The 25682-nt window shown below is 43.1% G+C and overlaps 1 protein-coding gene across 2 annotated transcripts in view; it reads left to right on the forward strand.

Annotated features, from left to right (window-relative positions):
- E2F7 (E2F transcription factor 7) overlaps positions 1-21448 on the forward strand; it is a 32699-nt gene extending 11251 nt beyond the window's left edge. Inside the window, exons 5-13 of one of the 2 annotated variants that reach the window (XM_004316065.4) lie at positions 3493-3783; positions 5028-5186; positions 6657-6791; positions 9501-9686; positions 10193-10265; positions 12424-12919; positions 14028-14283; positions 15887-16308; positions 18433-21448. In XM_004316065.4, the coding sequence (XP_004316113.2) occupies positions 3493-3783; positions 5028-5186; positions 6657-6791; positions 9501-9686; positions 10193-10265; positions 12424-12919; positions 14028-14283; positions 15887-16308; positions 18433-18603 (2189 nt within the window). In that variant the 3' untranslated portion in view covers positions 18604-21448. The remainder of the gene's footprint in view (positions 1-3492; positions 3784-5027; positions 5187-6656; positions 6792-9500; positions 9687-10192; positions 10266-12423; positions 12920-14027; positions 14284-15886; positions 16309-18432) is intronic. The other variant, XM_033866307.2, reaches the window with a different exon arrangement.
- Positions 21449-25682: the final 4234 nt, after the last annotated feature.

Genomic DNA, 25682 nt, shown 5'->3' on the forward strand with positions numbered 1-25682 from the left:
TACTTTGAGTAAGACAGAGCTGGATTTCAAGCCCAGCTCTCTAATTTACAAACTGTGAGAGCTTTAAAAAGTTAATTATTCTTTTGTCAACTACAGCCTAGGGACCATAGCACCTACCTTGCAGAAACTTAGAAAAGTTGGAGATAATGTCAGTAACATGCCCAACTCAGAGCCTGGCTTACTCTTATTGCTACATGGAACAGTTTCTACTCAGCTCTCATTAGAGGTACTCCCCCCACCCCCTCCACCATCTTCAAGCCATCCTGTGATCCTCTACAGCTAGGAGGAAGCAGAGGGCTTTGACGGGGGGCCATTTTAGAACCCGGAAGTAGAATACAGTATTCTGGCATTGGTAGCAATGAACCAAGAAGGGGAAGGTGAGCCAGCTGGACAGAGGCTTGGTGTTGACATAGCTGAGGAACTGGGTCCGGAAACTAGTCTTAAGAAGATGAGGGTAGGGACTTCCCTGGTGGCGCAGTGGTTAAGAATCCGCCTGCCAATGCAGGGGACACGGGTTTGAGCCCTGGTCCGGGAAGATCCCACATGCCGTGGAGCAACTAAGCCCGTGCGCCACAACTACTGAGCCTGCGCTCTAGAGCCGCAAGCCACAGCTATGAGCCCTCGTGCCACGACTACTACAGCCCGCGCGCCTAGAGCCCGTGCTCCCCAACAAGAGAAGCCACTGCAGTGAGAAGCCCGTGCACCGCAACGAAGAGTAGCCCCCGCTCGCCACAACTAGAGAAAGCCTGCGCTCAGCAACAAAGACCCAACACGGCCAAAAATAAATTAAAAAAAAAGAAGAAGATGAGGGTAAAACAACAGATCATACGATGTCTTTCTCATTGGGGTTCACGAAGCCACCTTCATCCATATACCCAGGCCTCATCAAGAGTCCTTGCACTGATATCAGTGCAGAAGACAAAAGATTAGATGTTGGAAAGCTACATTACAGGTCCCAGGGAGGACAGAAGAGTGGGATCCTACTCTCATATGGGCTGTAAATCCCCATGTTATAACCGCCTGGAACAGAATGCCAAAGATTTTTGCAACAGCTTCCTGCTGTTTCACAATTTCCAAGACCTGCCAGATGAACCTGCCATCTCTCTTCACGTGAGATCGTAAAAATGGAGTCCCTTCCTGGAAGCTGTTTCAGGGGTAACCATCTCCTGGGATTGAGTCTAAACTCCTGCTCTATCCCAGGTCACAAGCTTTAAGACCATATTTTAACCAACGATGTGCAAAGCATTCAAATTGCATTCATTCCCAGTTTCTGGTCTCATGTAGATTCGATACTGATATTATAGAGAAGAGGTTAAAGAACTGGGAGTGACTTTAGTAAATGGAAAGTTACACAGCCTGGGAAACTATTTATTGAGCTGAGATGCTCTTGATAAGCTCTATGGGGCATAAGGGAAGCATGGTAACAATTGGTAAATCCTCAAGGGCATAACTAATGCCATGCCTACGATTAATCGGATTGCCTTGAATACAAAAGAAAAAGAAGGCTCAGCGCCAGGGAAGACTTTCCTGGCAGAGCAAGCCCCAGAGTTACCTGCAGGACTTGAGACCTGTGACGTGGGAAGTTTAGGTGCACCCAGCCAGTGGACAGTTAGTCCAGATTGCAAAGGTGAGTGATTATTCAGGCAAGTAGCTGCCTATGGGCTTTTGCCAGCACCACCTTCTGAACACTTATGGTGCACAGCAAGCATCATCTTCCTCTCTTAGTTGTCCCAGTCTTCCTTTATTTCTTGAGGTGTCTAGCCACTAGATGGAGACTTAGCAGCTTGTGTCTAATACAGAATAACAAAACAGCCAGACATATGGCTGGCCCTGGGCTGTCTCAGTTGCATTCACATGACATTTCTAATGGGAAGGTTTGTAACGTTCCACTCTCAACAAGATGTGTTAATATATGAAAACAGACTGGAATAAGGAGCCAGGCAGATCCGGACAAGGGGCTGCTGACTGCTCTGGCCAACACCTTCCAGCAGGCATCTGGCACCAAAGCCTGAGCTTTTGAGAGTGAAGAACCTTTCCAGGTCACGAGCCGAAATGTTCTGACTGCAAAATGCCTCTTCATGCACGGGGTAGAATCTCCTCTCAGCTCCACAGTTTTCATTGTAACCTGGTTTATTTCTTGTGTTAAATCTTTGAAAGGCCAAGAGCTACGTGCACCAAGTCTGCCCTGATTATAGAACAGCTCTTGGCAAGTGAAGAGAAAGAAGGCATTTTTGTACCTGGGCCAGTCTTCTGAGAGATGCCTGGAGGCTTTTGTTACGGATACTTAGGCGAGAGCACAAGGGGCCAGTTGAGTCCCCAAAGCCTAAGGGCCTATTGCATAACAGGATGAGTCAAGATGGAAGATTTAAAAATCTGTTTCTACTGTCCCCTCTTATGCTAGCAGGAATTTTATGTATCTCCAGTGCCACGCAGGAAGTACTGATATTTACCAAATAACATACAAACAGTAGATAAATTAACACCTATCAGAAACCCTTTAAGTTTATGATCACATTTAATCCTCATCATTTTATGAGATAAATACTAAGGCACAGAGAGATTAAGTAACTTCCCAGGCTCACCCGACTAGGAAGGGATAACGCAGGGATTCCAATTCATGCAGTCTGACCCTGAAGCCCCCGCACTTAACCAGCGTAAATATTTTTAGTAAATTCAATAGACTGCTGGTAATCCTGGCTATTTAGGGCGTGTTGGGAAAGTGGGTAGGGAATTGATGAACTGGATGGTCAGCCTCTGCTAGAGTTTCTTTCTGTGCTTTATCAATGGGCTGTTTGGCAGGATACAGTGAGTGGGAGCCCAGGGAGAGTTGTCCACAGGTGTGATGAGCAGAGGGCGGCCTGTACGTTGTTCCAGCCCTGGCACTAGCTTCCTCCAGCAACTTGAGAAGGGTGCCCAAGCCCTTGACTCCTGAGTTGCCAGTGCAAAATGGGAAACAAAATATTTACCATCTGTTTTCCTTACTGGCCATTAAGAGAATTAACAAGTAATTTTTTCACATCATTCAAACTCCAGGAAAGGAGAATATGGTCCAATAATGAGTTAACAGTTACCGGACACAGTTCTATAGTCTGTATAACTAGGATCACAAGTCAAAATCAACCATCCAACATTCATCAAGCATTTATTACTATGACGTGTGTTGCTGAAGCCCACCCGTTTTAACGCACTGAAATGTTCATGTGGTTTGCCTAACAGGTCCAAAGAAAAGTTGCTCTACTGTTTATGTAATACAGATGGAACTGTCATCCATCTCAAGGTGGATGTTTATCCTAGATCTTATCGAGAGTTGGATCCCAAGAAGAAAAAAATTTCTTTTGCTTGCATTCATATAGTATGAATTTGTTGAGCAATTTTATTTGCTGGGCAGAGTATCACACAAAATAGTCCACAGACAAGGTCCAAGCCTTCAAGGACTTTATACTCAAAAATGTTGGTCGGCATGATGATGGCTGGCTTCTCTTTTTCAAACAGGCGTTGAAAGGAGGCGCATCTACGACATTGTGAATGTGCTGGAGTCGCTGCATCTGGTCAGCCGGGTGGCCAAGAATCAGTACGGCTGGCACGGACGGCACAGCCTGCCGAAAACCCTGAGGAACCTCCAGAGGCTAGGAGAGGAGCAGAAATACGAAGAGCAGATGGCACACCTCCAACAGAAAGAGCTCGACCTGATGGATTATAAATTTGGGGAACGCAAAAGAGATGGCTGTCCAGATTCCCAGGATCCACAGTTACTGGATTTCTCTGAACCGGACTATCCCTCTTGTGAGTCCACGGTACCCACACGAGTAATGGCAGGGAGAGGGCGATGGTGTCTTCTGAAGAGAGTCACTGCTAAGATGGGAGGAACCAAATGGACCACCCTGGAGGGAGATGTCCTCTTATTCTCTCTCCTGAAGACAGGGAGACAGATGGCTTCCCGACTGGGCTGCCCACTCAACCTCACTGAAAAACTGTGTAGTGGCAGTTTCACTTGGTATTTGGTGTGTTTGGACCGTAGCTCTCGAACAGCGCTGCCGTTTCAGATTGACAGCCCCATGCTGATTCCTGCTTGTGAGCCTTTAAGGAAAATTTACTTGGAAAGAATTTCTCTCTCCAAAGGATCCTGTTTGTTTAATTATATACTGGAGTAGATGACTTAGAAAAGAACCCCATTAGCAGAAAATACTGATTAGAAAGATGGACAACCTTTATTTGATGCAGGTTTTTTTTTTTACTTATATTACATTGTTCTTCCCCTCCCAGCTCATATTTATGCTGTCCCTCCTTTAACCATTGATCTTCATTCTCACCCTGCTGCTCCTTGCTAAGATAATAAAGTGCAGGTATCCCTAACGTTTCACTTGCATTTATAAGCAATAGGAATGGAAGGGTGGGCCTGGCTTTCATTCCATTTACTACCTCATGCCTTTTAATTCCACCCTATGAGCCAGTTCTTATCCTCGTAACCAGAGGAGACAGCCATCTGTCGGCGACGGTTTGCCTGCCATCAATGGCAACACACATCTAATCAGTGTCTCCTATTTACTTATTGTTTATTTCTTCACTTATTTCTGAAAAACAATGGAAGAGGTGGGTGCCTGCTATGTGGAGGGTACAGTCTAGCTATTGTGGGCTCAGAGACATAAAAGTGGAGACCTTGCCATTGAGGGAAGTGTTGATGTTCTGAAAATAGTTCCTGGTCCCTAACTCTATCCTTTTATCCCTCTACTTTGATCTTTTCCAAAACTGCTTCAGGAAAACTACTTCATGGCTTCTATTCAATGAAGTATGAATATAAAGCATTCCAGAATTTATACCTACTGTAATTTTATGACCCACAAGAAAATCTGTCTTATTTCTTTGTGAACCATCATTTTATGATGTGTGTCCAGCAGGCTTCCGCTGATCACTGTAACAAGAGTGATGTTTCCATCTGCTGATACAGTTAGATAGGTCTGGCAAACTAGAAGTACAGTCTCTCTTGTGGTAAATTACGTTTTGACGCTTTTGTCTTATTCCCTTTGTAGCATCTGCAAACAGTAGAAAAGATAAGTCTCTGAGAATTATGAGCCAGAAATTTGTCATGCTGTTCCTGGTCTCCAAAACCAAGATTGTTACTCTTGACGTGGCTGCCAAAATACTGATAGAAGAAAGCCAAGATACGCCGGATCACAGTAAATTTAAAAGTAAGCATCTTCACCTAAATCCACTTATTAGCACAGAAAGAGTGGGATGTCATATGCTGATGTTTGCTGCCTCAGAGATTTAGAAAATTATTTTTTTTTGAGACATGCACTCCTTCCTGCCTTCATAAAGGTTCTTGGTGCTGTGAGAGGTAAGCTGGTCACATACCAGAATTCCTGTGAAAGTTCTGTCCGATGCCTTTTCCCCGGCAGAGTGGATGGTAGAAGCAGAATGGCATCCCACAAATGCACGTCAGGGAGGATGTAAGAGGCTTTGCATTTCTCTTTAGTATCGCTGCATCCAAGACGGAATGTCTGAGTGTTCTTTCCCTTCTTTCCTTGCCCCCTGCATACTCTTCTGATGGGTGGACATGAAAGTTGTCTACAGGTAAGAACCAGAGGAATGAGCAGGGTAGGGTGTAGGGGTGGTGGGACATGGCTGCTGGACGAGGAAAGTGTTTCCAAGTTTCACACCCCGTGCATCTTCCTTTTCCATCAAACCTGGGTCCTGAGCCAAAGGCCCCTGGCTCCTGGTAGCTCATTCAAGTCCTGAGAAACCATGAGCTGAACATTCTCTAGCTTTTTTTTGTTTGTTTCCAGCTAGAAGTATAGCCACCCTGTGGGAGAAATGACTAGATAAAATCCAGCTCTATGAGGGTTGGGAAGACTATGGCATCTGGGGTGAATGCTTGATGTTTCTGGTCGGTAATCAAAGCCCTTTGCTTGATCCTAGCCCTAAGTTCAAGTAGGTTTCCGACCTATACGTTGATTGCTTGAGTAGAACTTACTTTGTGGGCATGATCCTGCCTGTTTAATGTGTTACCACCCCTCTGAATTTCTCCCCCAATCCCTGTACTTTCAAATGTCTCTCACAAAACCTCTTCAGGCTCAGGGAATGCCCATCCCACCCCTCCCCCACTGGGTGGCCAGAACACTGGGATTAAAGGTGAGGCGCTGCCTGTCTTCAGCACAGTCATACCTCGTAACCTGGAGCCCTAGACAGTCTGTGTGCCCAGCAGTGCAGTCTCAGGAAGCTCTGGGGAATCCCTGTCATTTTCACAGCCTAGCTGCCTGATGGAGCAGGTGCCACCACCTCCTGCTGGAAGAAACTCCAGGCAGGCTTTTCACGAGCCACAGATCAGAATTACATTTCCTAAGCCTTTCATTACAGCCCATTTCCCTCTCTTGGTACGTTTGCAATCACAGCGATCCTGGCCTGTCACCAGGTTCCTCTTGTATGAGTGTGAAGTTGTGGAAATGGGAGAACACAGTGACCTTCCCTTAGTAGTGTCATCAGATACATAAATCCTGGGTGATTTCACGCCGGAGCCACTGGTCTCCTTACGCTACCCCACTGCTCTCTGCTAGAGGCTTATATATGGTGGCTAGAAAGTGACCTGTCACATAAACTAAAACGTAATGGTGTTGCTGACCAATGTATGGCATGACCACAACTGTCTTTATATCTTCTAGCAAAGGTACGACGCCTCTATGACATAGCCAATGTTCTGACCAGCTTGGCACTGATAAAGAAAGTGCATGTAACAGAAGAGCGAGGCCGGAAACCCGCCTTCAAGTGGATTGGGCCTGTGGATTTCAGTTCCACTGGTAAGGCATGGTTTTGCTAGGGACCATTTTAGGTATAATCCCCAGTTCCTTTTCCAAATCATACACCCACCACACAGTGAAATTGATCTTCACCTTCATTTCCCATCACCCACATCACATTCAAAATTACACTAGTGACATCAGTCTTGGAACAATGAGCCTTAGTCTACAAATGGTTATGCTGGTTGGCTTACACACAGGTAACTTAGAACCTGGCAGTTTCTGGAACTATTAAATCACAGCTCTTTTGCATTTTTTATTTTATTCCAAAGTTCCTGGAAGTTTGGGACTGAGGATTAAAAATGACACTTCATAAAAGAAAAATTTTTTTAAATGACACTCCTTATGAACTCTGGTTGTTTGTGCATTAGCAGAGTAAAACATTGTTTTTCTTTGAAATTCCAGATAATGTAAAAATTATATCAATTACTATCCCAAAACTAATATGTGGTAAGATGGCTTCTAAATATAGTATGGATGTAACGAACACCTTTTTTGTAATTTATTTCAAAGGTTGCTAATGTCATAATTTTACTAAATTAGAGCAAAAGAGGGTATTATCTTCTGCTTACTTCAAAAGTAATATTTGCACAACCGGGGACTGGATCCTTCTGCACCAGCTACTTTATGTATGGCTATGCTGCCTGGAAAAAAGCCATTAAAGTTATTTTTAAGTTACCTTTCCAATTTTAGTCTTAGTAGTATAAATTCCGGCACTTAACCCAGGCTTATAAAAGATATAGCTCTCTACCTCATTTGTAACACATTATTCACTTAGGAACTAGATGAAACCACTTAAAATCAAGTCTAATTAATTCAACCCAGCAAGTACTTACTGCATGTGGACTATACAGGCATACTTCATTTTATCACACTGTGCAGATACTGTGTTTTTCACAAATTGAACGTTTGTGGCAACCCTGCGTTGTCAGGTGATGCTTAGCATTTTTAGCAATAAAGTATTTTTTTAACTAAGGTATGTACATTGTTTGTTTAGATGTGATGCTATCGCACACTACAATATAGTGTAAACCTAACTTTTATATGTACTGGGGAACCAGAAAATTCATGTGACTCGCTTTATTGCAGTGGTCTAGAACCAAACCCGCAATATCTCTGCAATATCTCCGAGGTTTGCCTCTTCTAATGCCGTGAGAGATTCAAAGACGTATGTGATACAGCCCCTGCCAGCGTGAAGTGTACAACTTTGCCACTTTCTACTCCTCTGCTTCTGGCTTCTCCCGGTCTTTTCACCTGGGAAGCTCTCTTCCCCCTTTCAACATAAAAATATTCTACTCAACCTTCAAGATGTCACTCAAACATCAGCTCTTGCATGAAGTTTCCCCTGATCACCCAGAGCAGAGCGTCTCATCTAAACGATTGCAGTTTAGCATCATGCTATTGTACTTGGTGATATTATGCTTTGTCCCCGCTGTACAATTTTGAGGGCAGACACAGTTTTTATTCACCTTTGATTACACCCTAGTACCCAAATCAGTGCTTTATGCACTTCAGTTGGTTAATGAGCTTCTGTTGAAGGTGTATAATTAGCACACATTTGAAAATTAGATAACTCTTAAGCACTGCGCATGGCAGTACCTGCTCAGTAGGAATTCAGAGAGGTTAAGTTCTTCCCAGTGACCTCTGAGGGATCACTGTCCCGATGTCCAGTGTCTTGAGAGCCATTGTTTTATATATTTTGTCCAATATTTTATTTGTTTCAGGAAGGAGGGTAGATATGATCCATTACTATCTTGACCCATTTTCTTCTTTTTGATTCTATAACCTCTGATTTTTTTTGTTTAACTTCAGATTTTCTAAACAGAACATCTGTTGGGGTTTTGTTATAAGAAAAAGAAAACTGTAAGGTGATTTTCTTTTTCAATATTTGTGTGTTTTAGAAAATGTAAGTCTAGCTGGGCCTTTCAGTTTATTAAATCAGTCTTATAATTTGAATGTACATGCTTTGAACTTACAACAAAATAGCACAGATGAGCAGGGTAGGAATGACTATCTGAACAACAGGGGTCATTTCTTTGTAGAATATAGGCCTGGTTCTGTATAGAAATTTCTGTCCTGATTTCACACAGGCTTATTTAAGCATAAAATGTGCCTCCGAGGCCCAGCCTTCTATTATCCTCACTGTTCTGCAGCATTTCAGCCGTGAAGTTTCTGCTGACCTTATTCCTTTGGTCACTTAGTAACTGAGCCTCCTACTGCATAAGAAAGAAATAATAAAGCATAATAATAGAAAACAGAGGTTCTTATACTCATTGCCCTAGGGCTGTGGCGTAAGAGGCTGATCTCAATTAATGTTAAAATCTCTAAATCTGCACATTGGGCTGAGTATGATTGGGTTTTTCTTGGATATCTCTGCCCAAAGAAAGCATCTAAAATGCCAGGTCCATTCTAATTTGGGTTATAGAACATCCTGTTCTACTTTTGTTGCAGTTTAGATAATTTTAGAATATATATGGATTCAGTCTTACTTTAAAGTCATCCACTAACTTTTAAAAGGGACTAGTACAATACATTGAAAGGAATTGGGGTTTGACACAAGGCTCATAAAATTCCTTTGATTGTCTTAGTTTTTAATTTATAGGGTAGCTCCGTTACAATGATAGGTCCTCAAAGCCATATCTTAAAAAGGCTAAAATTATCCTGAATTATAGCTGTATAACAACACTACCAATTCTCTTATTTATTTAGATGAAGAACTAGTGGATGTTTCTGCATCTGTCCTACCAGAATTGAAAAGAGAAACTTACGGCCACATTCAATTATGTGCAAAACAGAAGCTTGCTCGACATGGCTCCTTTAACTCAGATCAGGCTTCTGAGAGGATCCAGAGGAAAGTGAACTCAGAACCCAGCAGCCCTTACAGAGAAAAACAAGGTATCTGCCTTTACTTAATCCATGGAATCCATCAGTCACCATGTAATTGCAGCCCGACCCATGCACTGTCATTTTAAAGTGAGCTGACTCTAGGCTGTGCCTGTTTTTTTCACTTACCTCAAGTGAAATGATTTGGGGTGGTGGGCGGGTAAAAGAGTTGGTGACTTCAAGGTTATAAACATAGCCCCATGCCTGAAATTATTCTAGCCGGCCTTAAAAGACTGAAGATCATTTGGTTTGCCATGGTTGGCCTGTTTGATGCATCTCAGCAATTCATCAGACTTACAAAGCAATACTTGCTTTGTTTTGTTTTCTCACTAATCTTTGATGAGACCTGCATTCACCATTAACAGCTAGCTTCTGGACATTTCTCTATTTGAATCAAAACCAGAATGCATTTGAGGTAGTCTTATAATCCCTGAGCTGTGAATAATGAATCCTGCTGTATATAATTGGGGTGTATAAGTCCCTTGCTATAGTCACTAGACCTTCATTTTCCTTTTTAGGGTCAGGTGGCTACTCCTTAGAAATCGGAAGTCTGGCAGCTGTCTACAGGCAGAAAATAGAAGACAATTCACAGTAAGTAGTCTTAAAAACTCCAGGTATATTTTTTTCTATTTCCTAGTCTTAACTTTGACTAAATTGAAATGCCACCCATCAAAAGGTAAAATTTAACAGTCCTGCTCAAAAGTCAGCCATTTGTTTATTAAGAATTTTGTAAGTTTCCCCTTGTGCCCAACACTGTGCAGGATATGGCATCAGGGACACAAAAGTATGAAAAATTTATTCCCCTAGGCCATGAAAGCTTACAAGGAAAAAGATAAATAAAAAGACAAATACAATGAGAAAAGACAAGTCACTACTAATGTGACACTGAGAAATGACACATAGTCCCATGAATCACTTTGTCATCATCGTAGCTAACGTTGTTTATGAACTACCAGGTACTATTCCTGAAGTTTTATGTGTATTATCTCATCTAATATCACAAAAACAACCTTTTGAGGTTGGTACTATTATCCTCATTTTACAGAGAGGAAACTGAAATCCAGAGAGGTTAAGTAACTTGCCCAAGGTCACAATGCTATTAAGCGACAGAGCTGAATCAGATTTGGGGTCTGATTTTCAAGGAAATCATATATTAGCAGAGGAAGCAGAGGAGATGCTAAAGCGAAGACAGGAGGGGTTTATAATGCCAGACATGGGAAGAAACAGATTGTTGAGCCAGGATCAGGGAGTGGAGGGGAAATAAACTGGTTAGTCTGGCCTTAATGATTTGTCCAAATAGGATCATGAAAGGAAGTATTTATAAGAAGAACTTGGGATATTGGAGGTAAGTAGGTCAAGTTGGCAGAAAGCTTTGAAAGCCAAGTTGAAGAGTTTGGACTTATTAGATGGATGGTAAAGAGTTACTGTAGGTTCACTGGAGAAGACCATTCTGGCTGCTTTAAGCAGGTGGGCTTGGAATAGAGAAGGGCTTCAGATTAGGAGATCATAGAATAGAGCATTCCTAGTCATTCTGGTCTGCTGTGGTGCTGGTCTGAGCCGTGTCAGCTGGGGATGGAAAGAAATGGAAATCAGTATAAGACAGTGAGTCGGCAAGAGTCACTGAAGTAGAAAAGAGGCATCACAAAGAACACCTGGGTCTCAGGTGACGGTGATCTTACTGGTGGAGATGGGGAGGTTGAAGGTGAACGGCCAGAGGTAGGGCAGTGGGTGCGACCATCAGCGTGAGCACGTTGTTTCATGGAGCTGAGTGATAGCCATCACTTGTTCCGGGAGGCTGTGGTTGGAGAGCTTTACTCATCTCTGCAGCCCCGTGCACTCCGCTTATTCCCAGCGCCACAGGGGGCGAGAACGTGGGCAAAATTGCTCTCCGTGATTCCCTCACAGAGGTTTAGGGAAATCCCTGTTCTCTATTTACTAGTCCTTAAAGGAGTCTCAAAAGAGTCTTCCTCATCTACTTGCAAAATAATACTAACAATATAAACATGCTTTCTAGTATTTGGAAATTTTTCTCTATAAAAGGCCCAGACATCGTTTATAATCTCCTAGATTGAGGGGACTTAATTTTGAATGTGTGCTGCCTAAAAATTCTGTAGTAATATGGAGCAGAATGGGACAAGAATGACAGAAAATAATTTTGTAGATAAATTTATTTCCTCACTCACTGCCCACTTCATTTATCTCACAGAGGATTTGAGACAAACTCGGTATGTCCTTTAAATCAATGTCTGGCCTAGACTCCGTTATCTACCCAGGATCTCTCACAGTGACTGACTGTGAGGCCCCACTGGGTGACCTTCAGTGGGTGGATTCGCCTCTGAGCTTCAGTTTTCCTCCCCAGTAAATGGGGGCAGGGGGGACGGATGAGAGTAGCTAGTGTTATAATAATTATGTGAAATTATTACCCTATTATGCTAGTCATCGTAGCATCTGTGTGCCTGGGAAGGGGTACGTGCTGGGTAGCTGATGGCTACTGGCTGTGGGAGAGGCAGGGGAGGAGCCTCTATTAGCCCTCACCTGAGATCCCCCTACCCCAGCCCTAACCATCCATCCAGGTGATATGGTCATCTGCCTCTGGAGTCGGCTCACAGGCTCAGAGAGTGCGCTTTAATGGCATCCTGAGCAGTATCCTCGCACTCCTGCTTTGGTACATCTCTCTTTAGGAAAGCAGAGCTGGGAGTTGGCAGAATGTGGTAACTGGATGGGTCCCACTCTGTTTCTTTTATTCCAGGGCAGAAACTTTTGCCAATCAGAGAGCGATACCTCCGTCAAGCAGCCTGGAGGCCGCTGCTCCTTTCCCCGGCCTCTCTGTTGACTCAGAATACTGTGTTAATGCCTTGGCCCACCCAGTACTTTCCGTGGCTCCAACGGACTTGCAGGCCTTCTCTGCCCAGAATGGTCTGAACGGACAAGGAGGCGTCTCCCTCGCCTCTGCCGCCTTGGACGCGGAGAGCCTGAAGCCAGCTCTGCTGGCCGGCCAGCCCCTGATGTACGTGCCCTCCACCTCGCTGTTCATGCTGTGCGGGAGCCTGCAAGAGCCGCCGTCCCCGGGGTCAGGGTCAGAGAGGGACAGCAGGGGCTCAGAAGGCACAGCAGAGCGCTCAGCCACGCCCTCAGTTCAGAAGCGCCTAGGGGAGGAGAGGAAGCCCCAGGAGGAGGAAGAGCCGGCCACGAAGAGACAAAGCAGGGACTACGAAGACGGCCCCCTCTCCCTCGTCATGCCCAAGGTAAGGGGTTCCGGTGGACGTGCTAGCTGATTGGCCCGTCGACCTGTAGTTCCTTCCCAATAGAGACACACAGATAAGCTACTGAGTCTGGAATAGGAAGTGGTGCATGTGTCACTTGTCTAATTAAGGACTGGCAGCCCCAAATAATCTTGCCATGAAGCAGTACTGTAACAAAAGTGATTTTTACAAAAATCACACTTTGCATAAAACGCTAAAAAGTATAAAGGGAAAAAAACCTACCCATGATCCCACCACATAGAGGCAATCACTGTCAACATGTTTGCATATTCTTTCCCAGTCTTTTTTGCTATACTTTTTTTTTTAACACGTTGATGAAATAATCATCTTAATCCAGGGTGCACCTGGGGTCCACAGTCAAGAATGTAGGTGCCGTTTGGCCCTCAGTGTCTATGTCAGTGCTCGGGTCACTGCTTAGAGGGCCCGTTTCCCTAGCCACAAAATGAAAAGAACAAACATCTGAGCTGTCCACAGTAGCCTTTCGGAGGTTAATGAGATATGACTGGTCAAACTCCCAGGAAGCAGAAGCACTCTCCCTGCAGCCGTTTGTAGAGCATCAGGGAGGCACACCTCATGGAAATCAGTCCATTAATTAAGACCCTTCCTCCTCTATGCCTTCCTTCTGCCAGAATGAATTTTTCTAATTTTGTATATAGCCTGGGGTTGCAAAACGGAAGGAAAAGACTGACTGGTATATCTACATATATGTGTCTTAGATAACCAAGACAGCTTTGGGTCAGCCCTGCAATTCTTAACAAGCCCTAAAAGCCTGCAGCATCAACACCCTTTACGTGTTCCAGCTCAGAAATTTATTTCACAGTCTAAACACCATACCCAGTTTCCCATTATTAAAATCTCCATCGTTTCTGTGCTTAAGAGATCGTAAGCCTACAGAAGCACATGACGTGACAGTGATCTTCAGGCCGTTCCTATAAATATGACAGAAACAACTGACATACACTAATCACGGTGGCATACAGCTGTGTCTGACCTTTTTGTTTATATGTTAGCTATTTGGAGAAAGCTGTTATTATAATTTACTGCTGGGATTTTGACTTGCTTTTCTGGTTCCTGGTTGGGTTGTGCTTAGAAACCCTCAGATTCCACAGACATTGCCTCTTCCAAGACCGTGGATAAAAGGGGACCTGCACCCCATGAAGACATTCACATGAATGGACAACTTTCTGCTGCAAAGGAGGTTTCGGGGAAGGCTACAGCAGACTGCTTCATTTCTTCTGAGTGGGGAAATCCTTCTAGAAATACAGAGATAGAAAAGCCTTCGAAAGAAAATGAAAGCACCAAAGAGCCCTCTTTGCTGCAGTATCTTTACGTGCAGTCGCCAGCAGGTAAGGGGTGTCATGTCTTCGAGTCCCTTGGGGTACTCGGGTCATAAATTTGATGTTTAAATTTTTGTTCATGTCACCCGACCAAGCTGGTGCATTGATGAGCTGCCTCTGAGTCATTTCAGTCCTAGCCCCTTGCTTTCTCCATCGACGAAATGAAGGCAGAGGCTGCTTTCACTTTCACCAACCTCACGGATGAGGAGAAAACAGTTAGGGCAGGTAATTTACTTTTAATGCATTCAACTTTACTTGGTGAAAAGCACAACGTATTCAGAAGGTGATTCTGTTTTTATAATTCAGCTGAATCTGGCAGTGGTTCAGTTTAACAATGTGAACGTCCTGGCCACCATGTGCGGCTCACATGCTGATCTCTTCAATATTCAGAAGTGCTGACATGTCCTTGTGGTCGAGTGCAGGGCTGGAGTGAGAGGGCTGGACATTAAAACCACTTACTATCTGCGTGAACTTAAGTATTCAGCCCTCCTCATTGGTAAAACAGCAATAATAAGAGCACCTGCTTCATGGGGGTGCTGTGAAAATTGGATTAAATTTAATAAGATAATACATCTAGAGCACTTAGAATAATAGTGCCTGACGCTTAGTAAGACTCAATAAATGCTCTTACTCTTGAAATAAAGCTGAAATATAACAGATACCTAATTTTTAAAATATGCACTGTGTACATGAGGCTGCTCTCTTACAAAGAGACTTAAAGTGATTTTCTTCAATCCCTTGTTCCCATCACAGGTTAGGTAGGTGTTTGTTATTTCTCATTTATCTAGAAAACATTCTTTATTCCTTTAGCAAATATTTTGTTAGCGCTTCGTCTAAGCACGCTACTCAGTGTTACTGATACCTTAATAAATAAAAAAAACAGACCCGGCTTTTTCAGAATGAAAATGACAGCCCAGCATAGGGATCAGTAGCTTTTTCTGGGCCGTGGGCCCTTGGACTCTATGGTGAAGGCTGTGGATTCCTCCTCAGGATGTTTACAAATGCAGAGAGTTAAATACATAGGATTACAGAGGAAGCCAATTATATTGAAATCCCGTTAGAAAAGGAATTGTTTTAAATTATAGTAATAAAAAGATCTGACAGCAAGTGCAGGCCTCTCATAACTTCAGAGTTGTGGGGACCGTTAGACTCTTAAGACATCTGCCATCGTGGTGACATTACATGAATACACCTGTGCTTTTTACTAGTGATAAAGTCAAGGTACCGTTCATTCTGTTGTGATTTGTTGCCCGTGGTCTTAATTGAGGGAAATATAAATTTCTGTTAGAAATTTTGTAAAAAGGAAGCTATCATTGTTCCCAACCAAGTTCACTTTCCTCCTCAATTTGGATTCAGTGGAGCTCATGTTAATAAAGTCTCTCAGGAGACTCAGGCATCCACCAAACTGTCACATAGGTAACTGTGGGAATTCAGCGGTGGCCCCTGTGGCAAGAAAGCAGTGCGGGGCTGGGAGAGCACAGAGCGGGTGGCCAGGCTGCGGCATGAGGGTTGATTGACAGTGGGCTCCCGTTTGAAAGGGCCCTGAGGGGTGGGAGCTTGGATGGTGTCTTCACATTGCCCTGACTTTCACCTTGTTCTGCTTCTGATCCAGGATTAAATGGTTTCAGTGTGCTCTTATCTGGCAATCAGACCCCCCGTGCTGTGGGACCGCCTTCAGGTCAGCTGCCGCCGCTCAGTGTTCCATGCATGGTCTTGCCATCGCCGACGCTGGGCCCTTTTCCTGTTCTCTATTCACCCACGATGCCCGGGCCGGTGTCCTCTGCTTCCAGTGCTCTCCCAAGCACGGGACCTGTGAATCTTGGCTTGCCTGGCCTTGGATCAACAGCTCACCTTCTCATCGGCCCTGCTGCCCTGGTTAATCCAAAGTCATCGACACTCCCCTCCACAGATGCTCAGCTTCAGGGTCCACACTCACTTAACCTGAGTCCGGTGATGTCAAGATCACACAGCATCATCCAGCCCGAGTCCCCCGTTTACGGAGGACATCCAGCCTCTGTGGTAAAATTACAACAGGTGAGTCCTGAAGGTTCATTTCAGCTCCGCACAAGGAGCATCACTCCGTGATAGCATTTGCCTGCATTTCATCAGATTTTAGTCAAACAACCATAGGACAGGGGTGCTACAGCAGGTTCTACCTGGCTTCCATTGTAGACCCAGAGGTATCTGCTTATTTCATAAAGCATGGAGACAGAAGGTGGGAGATCCTGTGCTTTAGAGGCAAAACTCGTTTTAGGTGTCAGTCTGTTTCTTAGAACCAGAAGGAACTTATTTAAAGCATAGTTCATGGGGATTTCTGATGCACGCTGAATATTCAGATGATTTCTCCAAGCTCTCATTTCATTAGGTCAATAACGGAGACCATCCTGAATTTTAATTGTGCAGCTATAGAAACAATCAAGGGAAACGAAAGTCTTGATACTAGCTCAAAGATTTTTAGCTTCTATCATTTCATAAAATGCACTGTTTAGGAGGCAATGGCTATATGTTAATACATCCATTGTTTCCTTGATGTGTATATATATACATATTCAAAATAGATACAGATGTACATAGATAAATGTCTGTAATCGATATAAATTGATCAGTACTTTATTTGCCTCCCCCAACTCCATCTGTAGTCCAGTCAGTGAGCATTTGCTGAATTCCTGTTATGCATTAGGCATCGTTCAGAGTAATTATTTCTCTCCCAGAGAAAGAGTTACGTTGTGACCAAAAGTATTTTAGATAAGTAATTCAGGGGCTCAAAAGTCTGTTAGACATTGAAAGATACATGTTAGTTTTTAAACAAGGCGATTATAATATAGCATATGCTTCTTGATCACCAGTTACGTGCCAGGCACTGACCTAGGCAGTAAAGATGTAATAGTAAACAGGATAATGGTCCCTGCCCTTTTAGGGCACATTAAAGGGATAAATATTTAACGTGAGAGGATAAATATTAGCAGGTAAACAAAAAGAGCAAAGACACATGCACATACTACTTGCCTGGCATGATCTAAAGTGCTTTATTAATCTCACCTCCTTTAATTGTTGCAACCCTGCTAAGTTGGTACCTTTATCATCCCCATTTATGGATGAAGAAACTGAGGAACAGACTGGTTAAGTAATTTGCCCAAGGTCACACAGCTAGTTATGGAAGAGCCCAAACCCTGGCTGCAGGTGTCAGTGCCACACTTGGCAGAAAGGCAGCAGACTAGGCTGCCTTTCTGCACACAGAATAAATCAGCTAATTTCCAACTGTGGTGAGTGTTGTGAAGGAGATACATTGGAGGAGTGTGACAGAAAAGCAAAGAGGATGGAACACCTGCGTGGGGATCACAGCGACACAGGTCAAGAGGGGGCTCCTACAGTGTTAGTGGGAATGTAAGTTGGTGCAGCCACTATGGAAGACAGTGTGGAGATTCCTCAGAAAACTAAAAATAGAATTACCATAGGATCCTGCAATCCCACTCCTGGGCATATATCCAGACAAAACTATAATTCAGAAAGATACGTGCACCCCTATGTTCATAGCAGCATTATTCACAATAGCCAAGACCTGGAAACAACCGAAATGTCCATTGACGGATAAGAAGATGTGGTACATATATACAGTGGAATACTACTCAGCCATAAAAAAGAATGAGATAATGCCATTTACAGCAACGTGGATTTAACTAGAGATGATCATACTAAGTGAAGTAAGTCAGAAAGAGAAAGACAAATACCATATGATGTCACTTATATGTGGAATCTAAAATATGGCACAAATGAACCTATCTACAAAATAGAAACAGACTCACAGACATAGAGAACAGACGGGTGGTTGCCAAGGGGGAGGCAGGACTGGGAGTGTGGGATCAGCGGATGTAAACTGTTATATGTAGGATAGATAAACAACAAGGTCCTACTGTAGAGCACAGGGAATTATATTCAATATCCTGCAATAAACCATAATGGAAAAGAATATAAAAAACGAACGTCTTTGTGTATAACTGAGTCACTTTGCTGTACAGCAGAGATTGGCACAATATTGTAAATCAACTATACTTCAATTAAAAAAAGAAAAAAAAAGAGGGGGCTTCCAGTTGAGAGACTGGGTACAATTTGACTTCACTTCTGTTTTTATGTACTCTTTTTTTTTCTTCTCTATTTTAGTCACCAGTTCCAGTGACCCCCAAGAGCATCCGACGCACACATCGAGAGACGTTTTTCAAGACGCCTGGCAGCCTCGGGGACCCTGTCCTCAGGAGAAGAGAAAGGAATCAGTCACGAAACACCAGCTCAGCACAGAGGAGGCTCGAAATCCCCAGCGGCGGGGCCGACTAACCTGACACTTTGCCCAGCAGGGGTGAGATGGAGGTGCCTGAATTTCCCTGTGTTACAGGTCATGTCCTAATGGTGAACAGAAACTAGAACGCAAACCATCTGGTCTTCAGCATGCATCCTTCCTCTCTCCTGCATCCCCTGGTTCTAATGTTAACTATCCATCTTCAGGAAGCATCTATTTTCCTGAAAGTAATTGTTCCTAATTGTGCATTTCTTACCAGTTAGAGTCCAGACTCTGTTCGTGGTGTCACAGTGGAAGCACCAACTGACTGTTGTGGTTTTCATTCAAGAATCATCTTGTTGCTGGAAGGAGATCTGAACAGCCTCCTGGAGCCTTGTGGTTTTTCTAAAGTGGGGGAGGCCCGTCTAGCACTTAACTGGGTTGAGCGTTCTTGACGTGTATTCCCACTCACCCCGAGTAGATCTGTGGTGAGAGAAACTTCCTTTCTGCAGTTTGAAAAAGCTACTGCTTCCTTCGGCTTCATCAGGAAGCCAACTTCAGTTTGAATCCTATGGTATTATTTATTTTTTTCCTGAAGTGGGATTTAGTGCAAAAAGTTTACAACGACAGCAAAACACATGTTTTTCAGGGTATGACGACTTGAATGTTTGTACTTTTTTCCTATAATTTGCCCTGCACTTACTTTACAACCTAGTAATAATGTGGATAAGTGTATATACATGACGGAATGTCAAGACCAAAATAACTGTGAAGACACACCTTGCTATAATGAACTGTGCTAACCTGAGCTGGGCCTGAGAATTAAGATGAACTCTAGCAGCCAGATAGCTGCTTCTCAGTAACTGTGTGAACAGTGAGGTTTTACTGTTCGTTTGTAAAAAAAAAAAAAAAAAAAAAAGTCCTACTATGTTCAGTTTCCTTCACTACATGCCCTTGTGTTTTAATTTAAATGTTAACTGTAGAACATCAGGTATGGGATGTCTTCTAGCAATTGCTGTTTATTGAATAAATCAGGATGGTAGAAAGGAATTATATGGAAAATTGGAACCTAGTTGGGACCTTTTAGTAGAATTCTGAAGAGTGACAGTGTAGAAATTGATGTAGGACAATAGGTGATACTTTATTTTTTTTCTTTTACTTTTTTTTCTTCGTGTTGGGAAGAATAAGAGGGAAAACAGACACATTGACGTTCAGAATCCAAGAATATTCAAATCAGAGTTATTTTTCCTAGAACTGCAAAATAAGAACAGAGAGCGCAGGGGATCGTTGTTCTAGCATAAATATAATTCTGGAAATTTACCAGTATCCCTTTGTTAAACCGTATTACTTTAGGGTTTCATTAAGTAGCCAAACTAGATCTTTGTATGCCTAGATGTATTATTTACCTCATTGTCTCTTCAGAGTAAATGGCTTCCTCCTTCCCTCCCTCCCTCCCTCCTCCCTCCCTCCCTCCTCCCTCCCTTCATTTTTCCCTCCTTTCCTTCATTCCTTCCTTTCTTTATTCCTCTCTCCTTTTTTATACTTCTTAGATGTGGAATCTTGGTGTAGGATTTTATTTTTAATTTTTGGACCCAAGAAAATGTTATATGAAATAATAAAAATATTAATTTAAGAGACTCTGGGAGTCTGAATAAAGTAGCTTTATATTAACTACAGGATAATATTAGCCTTATCACCCCCACAAGATTTTTGAAAACTTGAGGTAGGTAGCAAGATTAAATAAATTTGCTATTATATAAAATTTTTATCAACACCAAACTTTTAAAGTTTACAAGATGATATTTTTTCCCCCTTGTTCACAAGACTGTGAACTCTCTAGAGTTTAATTCTCTAGAGTTAAACTGATAAAAAATGTGATTCTCATCATCAGCTAATCTAATTGCATGGTAACGATTACCCTGAACTAATATGATGGGTTCCCTATCGAAATAAAAATATGCCTTTTTCAAGTAGATTATAAGACACATGGCATATAAATCTGCATAGGATACATGCATTTTAAATATATCAATGCTTCAGACCTTCCACAAAATATTTTCACTTGAGAGGTCTATATTTAGATGAAAACACAGACACTGTTCTTGGATGCCCACCACTTTAACTTCTCTGCTATCTTTTTTTTTTTTTTAATTCTGTTCATGATATGACCACATAAACCTCAGAGGATTCACAGTTCTTGAGGGGTGTTAAGAAACAAACCCATAAATGAGATTATGATTCTGTGACCATACTTAGCAATAGAAAACCAAGAGCAGGTTCCTTTTGTTTTCAGTACCCACTTCTTCATGTGTCTTTGTGATGTGTAGAAATAATAATGCAGTGGTTGTTTCCGTCGGGAATGTGAATTTGTTTGTTACAGAGCAACTGATGGTAGTGGAGCAGCTGAGCTAGACTTGGATATCAGGGGTGGTGAAGAAGCCGTGGCAATCTTGAGTCTATCATTGTATAATTTCGTAAAAGAAGAAAAAAAATAAAAGATTGTCAGTGATCCTGCTAAGGAAATGCAGCTTTGAGTCAGCACTGAGGGAGGTGTGTGTGTGTGCCCTACACTGTCCAGGGTTTGTGAAACCCTTTCATTCTGGTACAAGAGTTGGGGGTATAACTTTTATACTTGAATCTACCTACCAAGTTTACATTTCTCAGTTCCTTTTTGTAAGGTGCTATTTCTGTATTTAAGTAACTTTTCCCAGTGTAAAGCTCTTTCTGCTTTATCTATGGCGCTGCTAGTCTTGTGTAGGTATTAATTTTATTGCTGCTTACTGCTTCTTTTGTATCACTTAGCTCTGCTCTTTCTTTTAATGGCTATATTATCTATATAATTTTTTCCTTTAGCAAAGTATTAAGCTTTATAAAATAGCAATAAAAGTTAATTCCTTTTAACAAGAGTTGTTGGTTGTGTTTGTTGGGCTTTCTGTGGGTACCAATTTCAGTAAAACCATTCACCGTTGCAGAACAGCCAACCAGACCTTCATAAACCCAAGTGAGATCGTTTTGCTGAGCCCTTCCAGTGGTTCCCAAATGCCAAAACTTACTGTATCAGAATCATGTGGGAGCTTGGGAGGGTTGAGGGACTATACTGTTGAGCTTTTGATTTCTACCAGAGATAGAATCACTGGGGGCTTGGAGCTTCCAGATGACTCTGAAGCTTCACCAATGTAAGAATCACAGGTGAGACTACCTCCTGATTTCTCATGTCACCTGCAAGGTTAAATGCTTCTCAGTCTAGCAAGTGCCCACCTGTAGTTCAAAGCCAAATTCTATTGTTAACCCTCACTTCTAAATGAACCTCCACGCTGACCTACTCTGACTTTCCTTAGCTCCTGTGATCTCCAGAGTCCGTTAGTGGTTGCGTTGTTGTCAGTCTCCCCTGCTAAATTGTCAGGTGCTGGGGAAACAGCTTTGAAACCCCAGCGTCAAGCCTGGCACTTGGGACTCCGGAAACCCCCAAAATGGTGAAAGGAGGGACCGTAGGACCTGCTGCAACAGGTCTCGCCCCTCTGCCAGCCTTCAGTTAGATTCAGCACATCACTTCTTGTCCCAGTCTTTAGCCTTCATCTTACAGATGTGTCTAAAATAACCCAGGATAGATTTGCTTCTATACACGCGACAGGATTAGGATTTTACCAGCCTATATTTAGTGGCATGTTACGTTATAACAAGGCCCTGCTGTATTGCAGGCATCTACCAATATCTTCTCACACATGCCCGTCTCGGTTGTCTTTAACGGTGTAAAGGGTACATTGAACAAGCAGAACTCATGGGGTAATCGTGGAAGCAAGTTGGTTTTGTCTCCCAGTGTCCCTTTAAGCCTGGTCAATGGGGGTAATGCACTAACCCTTGTAGGAACATGAGGTCAGGTGTTGTGACCTCCTTGTTACTGTAAATAATAGAAGCTCTATAGTCATTTTAAGTTAAGACAGTCTCCGTTCACGATGCCGAATGAGCATTTAAAACTTCTGCCACTGGGGCTCGCTGTAGCCTGGTCACCGATGATGGTCCTTTGTCTTTCCTCTGCTGGGCATCTCTCCTCTCCCAGTGAGCTGGCCTAGATTTCTGTGCCCAGCAAGGTCAAAGCAGGGGCAGTGGGAGAGGTAAAGGCCACAGCATATCAACGGTTTAACAGGCGCTGTCGTAAGCAGGCTTCTCATACGGTGGGACTGGCAGAGGTTGGAGCTGTTTTGTGTGGACAGTTCCTCAGAAGCCTCAGCTTGGGAACACTTGCCTGAACTTTCTGTGCTGCAGGCAATTCATTTTCCTCCAGCGGATATTCTCCCCCAGTCTCTGGTTTTCCTGCATCCACTCCAGATAGCCTACTGGGCAGGATTTAGAACAGCCCCAGGCTGCCTCTATCTGCCGTCTTAGCCCACATCCAGTGCTCTTTGTCTGATTCTTGGAGAGAAGTCCCAGCCAAACTCACGCAGCCTCCCCGCTCTCTGCCAAAGCTGCGATCCCACCCAGATCCCCCAGGCCAGAGTCATACAAGAGAACGCGTCTCAACTGCAGGCAAGAGGTGAGGCGAGCAACACCCCACAGCTCCCCTTAGTGGAGCCACAGGTGAAGAACCACAGCGTAACTCTCCACAAAATCCGTTTCTATTTCCATTTGCTCCACCCTTTCAAGGCTCTTTCAAGGCCTTGTGGGTTAAGGGGTTCCACAGTGTGTAACTGGTTTGCAAAAGCTCCTTGATCAATGTTTTGGAATGCAACTATAATTTGCTGCTGCGGCCAAGCTCACCATTTAACATCCTGTTACAATAGTTATAACCTTCCACTGTCCAAGATTTGCATCTTCCTAGATGATTGTTATGGCACTTAATAGCTCATCCTTAAGAAATTAAGTTTTGATAGCTATTAATGTTTTTAGTATTAAGATTGGTTTGATGAGTTCAATGTCCTTTCTGTCCTGCAAATGCTTCTGAAATGAAATCATACCTGAAGCTACAGTAGTTTTCTTCTTTTCATTCTCTCATATCTAAACCCTTTTTTTGTAAATAGCACAGTGGTAGCCTTCAGTTTGATTGGCTCTTCTATACAAGCAGCTGGTCTTTCCCCAACTGTGCTCTGAAGAACTCAACTGCTGATACATATTAGGAGTCAACAGTGGGTAATTTTGGTAAAACAAAATTAAATAGTTAATGTTTTACTACAGGATTTATTAGAGGTTGAAATTTGCAAGAGGAAATAAAATACAAATTCTTTAAACCTGGTTTGATAGTGGGACCATTTTTTTTCTTAGCATCTTACAAGATGTTCCTCTTACAAGGTTCAGCAGAAGTTACTTTGAGAATCAATGAATTAATCTACCAAATAACCCTCTAAAACTTTCTTAGTCTTTACCGAAAAGAAAAAGGACATTAGCTTCTTAATGTCAGAGACCACGGGGGCTTTATATCTGTATTCACAATGCCTGCCACAAAATGTGCGCCCAGTAAAAAAATGGGTGGAGTTAGCACAAATACAGTTAACGCTTGAATGACGTGGGCATTAGGCACGCTGACACTCCATGCAGTTGAAAACCCATGTATAACTTACAGTCTGCCCCTTACCCTCCATATTTGATGCTCTTCCACATCCTGGCTCTGCATCCACAGATGCAACCAACCTCAGATCGTGTAGTAGTACTCTAGTATGTATGTATGTATGTATGTATGTATGTATGTATTTTCGCGGTATGCGGGCCTCTCACTGTTGTGGCCTCTCCCGTTGCGGAGCACAGGCTCCGGACGCGCAGGCTCAGCGGCCATGGCTCACGGGCCCAGCCGCTCCGCGGCACGTGGGATCTTCCCGGACCGGGGCACGAACCCGTGTGCCCTGCATCGTCAGGCTGACTCTCAACCACTGTGCCGCCAGGGAAGCCCTCTAGTATTTATTTTTGAAAAAAAAAAAAAAAGTGTAAAAGTGGATCCGCACAGTTCAAACCTGTGTTAAGGGTTGACTGTACATAATTTTTAAAAAACCTTTAGAGGACTTTTTCATTGCATGGTTATACATATATTATTTATTTAATAAATTATTGTGGTATAGAGCTTGGGGTTTCCTTCGTTTAGAAGAATGGCATCTACTATGCCATCAATGCTTATAAAACCGATTGAATTGTGAAAATCCTGCTTTTAACTTTCAGTGGCATCCCATGCAGCATTTTCTGATACTTTTAGCATGCCTTTCCAGTCCCCTCACAGTCTGGTCCCAACTTGGCTTCCCAGCTATGCTAGATATTGTCTATTGACCCTCAGCATTCATTCCCAATCCCTTTCTGAGTTCTTTATCACAGGGTCTGGGAGGCTGGGAACTACATTTCCCAGATCCCCTTGCTACCAGGTTCTAGATGTGATCCTGTCAGTTAAATACACTCATGCAGGATTTGGTAGAGAGAAAGGAAGCTGAAGTTGTTCTTCCTCTTACACTATAGTAACAGATGGCATCAGGCTGAGTTTTTTACCAGCCATACTTTATTCTACTGTCCAGTCAAAGACTATGTACCAGCTGTGATATTGGCAGTGGTTTCACACTGTTCCCAACCATTGTGAGGAAACAGCATCCCCCAACCTCTGGGTAGCAGCCGTGGTGACATGACGTAAACACTGCACAACAACCCCCTACTTCATTTCCATCCCTTCCAGCAATTTTGTAAGCATCTAATTCTCTCCGTTAAAACCTTCCTACTAGAAATACCTAGAGTGTTTTCTAAATCCTCCCACCACCTATCCTCTGTTGATCACTCCACTCTCAGTGCTCTTCATATTCTTTTCTGCATCCATGCCTTTGCACCAGCCATCCTCTCTTCCTAAAATGCCCTCCTCCCAACCCCATTTCTCTTTCTCTATTGGGCTATCTCATATACATTTTCCAAAATCCAGTTTAAATGCCCCTACCTTGGGAAGCATGAATTGTTTTCCCCACCACGGTGGGAGATCCTCCAAAGCAGGACTTGAGTTTTTCTCATCTAGTGCCTAGCACTGTGCCCAATGAGTATGTGAATAAATGGTCAACCAAGCTGAAGAATACATAATAGGGTACCCTAAGTTATGAAGGTAGCTATAGCTACTAGCAGCTATAGCTGCTAGTAAACAGCAGCTTCTTACCGGCATCAATATTTGCATAGCTCTACCTACCTCACC

This window comes from Tursiops truncatus, chromosome 11 (genome assembly GCF_011762595.2).
Source record: "Tursiops truncatus isolate mTurTru1 chromosome 11, mTurTru1.mat.Y, whole genome shotgun sequence".
Classification (NCBI taxonomy): Eukaryota; Metazoa; Chordata; class Mammalia; order Artiodactyla; family Delphinidae; genus Tursiops; species Tursiops truncatus.